The 1,194-nt window shown below is 34.8% G+C and overlaps 1 protein-coding gene across 2 annotated transcripts in view; it reads left to right on the forward strand.

Annotated features, from left to right (window-relative positions):
- Window positions 1–1,194, forward strand: part of LOC106868349 (cell adhesion molecule Dscam2) — a 267,763-nt gene that overhangs the window by 208,616 nt on the left and 57,953 nt on the right. For both annotated transcript variants that reach the window (XM_052968241.1, XM_052968242.1), the window contains one exon: window positions 245–403. In XM_052968241.1, coding sequence (XP_052824201.1) covers window positions 245–403 — 159 coding nt within the window. The remainder of the gene's footprint in view (window positions 1–244; window positions 404–1,194) is intronic.

A 1,194-nucleotide genomic window follows, 5' to 3' on the forward strand; every position in this document is an offset into this window, starting at 1 on the left:
ATATATATATATATATATATATATATACCGAACCTATTCTACATGTTTAATCTATGCTATAATTCGTTCATATATCTTACTGAATATGTACACGTGTGTACGTGTTTGTGCGTTTGTACGTGAGTGTGTGTGATGTGCGTGTGAATGTGTATTGATGCAAGTGTATTTATATACACAATTATACATACATTTTACGTACAAATATTATATTTCAATGCTTTCAAAATTTATCTCACTTTTATAGCCTCGCAGGCATTACCAATAGACCATCGGCAAAAGGTGGTAAACGGAACCTTAACAGTGGAAGATGTACAAAGCGCCTACGATGATGGTGACTATACGTGTACTGCGGCCAATTCAAAGGGGGAAGGAATGAGCAGAAATGTGTTGGTTCGAATTCTAGGTGAGTAGCTTCTGCTTTGTATTTCTGGATTTCCCGGGATTATATTGAAACTAAAATAATCTGATGCTTACAGATGAATTCCCTCTCTCTCTCTCTCTTCCTTTATCTCTCTCTCTTCCTTTATCTCTCTCTCTCTCCTGTTCTTTTTCACTCTCTCATTCTCTCCATTTTCTTGCAAACTCTCATATACAAGCACATAAAGGCTTGCTATTTCTGTATAAATTAATATGTGTGTGTATATATGTATATATTATATATACATATATATATATATTGTGTGTGTATGTGATTATAAGATCCAAGGATCAACGTGTAGGGAGTTAGTAAATTTCGACCAGTCCGTGGTAGGTGTAAAAAATGACTTTCAGGAACAATAATAGATTAATGAAGCCGATGGTTGTAGGTTTTTCCTATATCAAAGTTCGATAAGCTGAAAAAAGTTTTTTTTTTAGTTCCCAGTTAACAACTGAAGTTGCTATGAATGTGAATAAAAGTCTAAATAAACGAAGTGTTGCAGGTAAAATCCAGGCTACGTTTTTCTCCTAGCTAGTAGATCCTCGGAAGTAATAATTACTCAACAAGGGGTACTCCACTAGCTACTCATCAGGCCGAAGATATGAAGGTTACATTGTCTGATGTATATCTTTAGGGACTCGAAGCGTAGGCTCGAAACAAAAGACATTTTCATTTTTCCCGAGCGTCAAACTAATACACTTACTTCGTCTTTTGTTTTCCTATAAATTTCAACTATATTTACACACACACACACACACACACACACATATATATAT

Source organism: Octopus bimaculoides, chromosome 5 (assembly GCF_001194135.2).
Source record: "Octopus bimaculoides isolate UCB-OBI-ISO-001 chromosome 5, ASM119413v2, whole genome shotgun sequence".
NCBI lineage: Eukaryota > Metazoa > Mollusca > Cephalopoda > Octopoda > Octopodidae > Octopus > Octopus bimaculoides.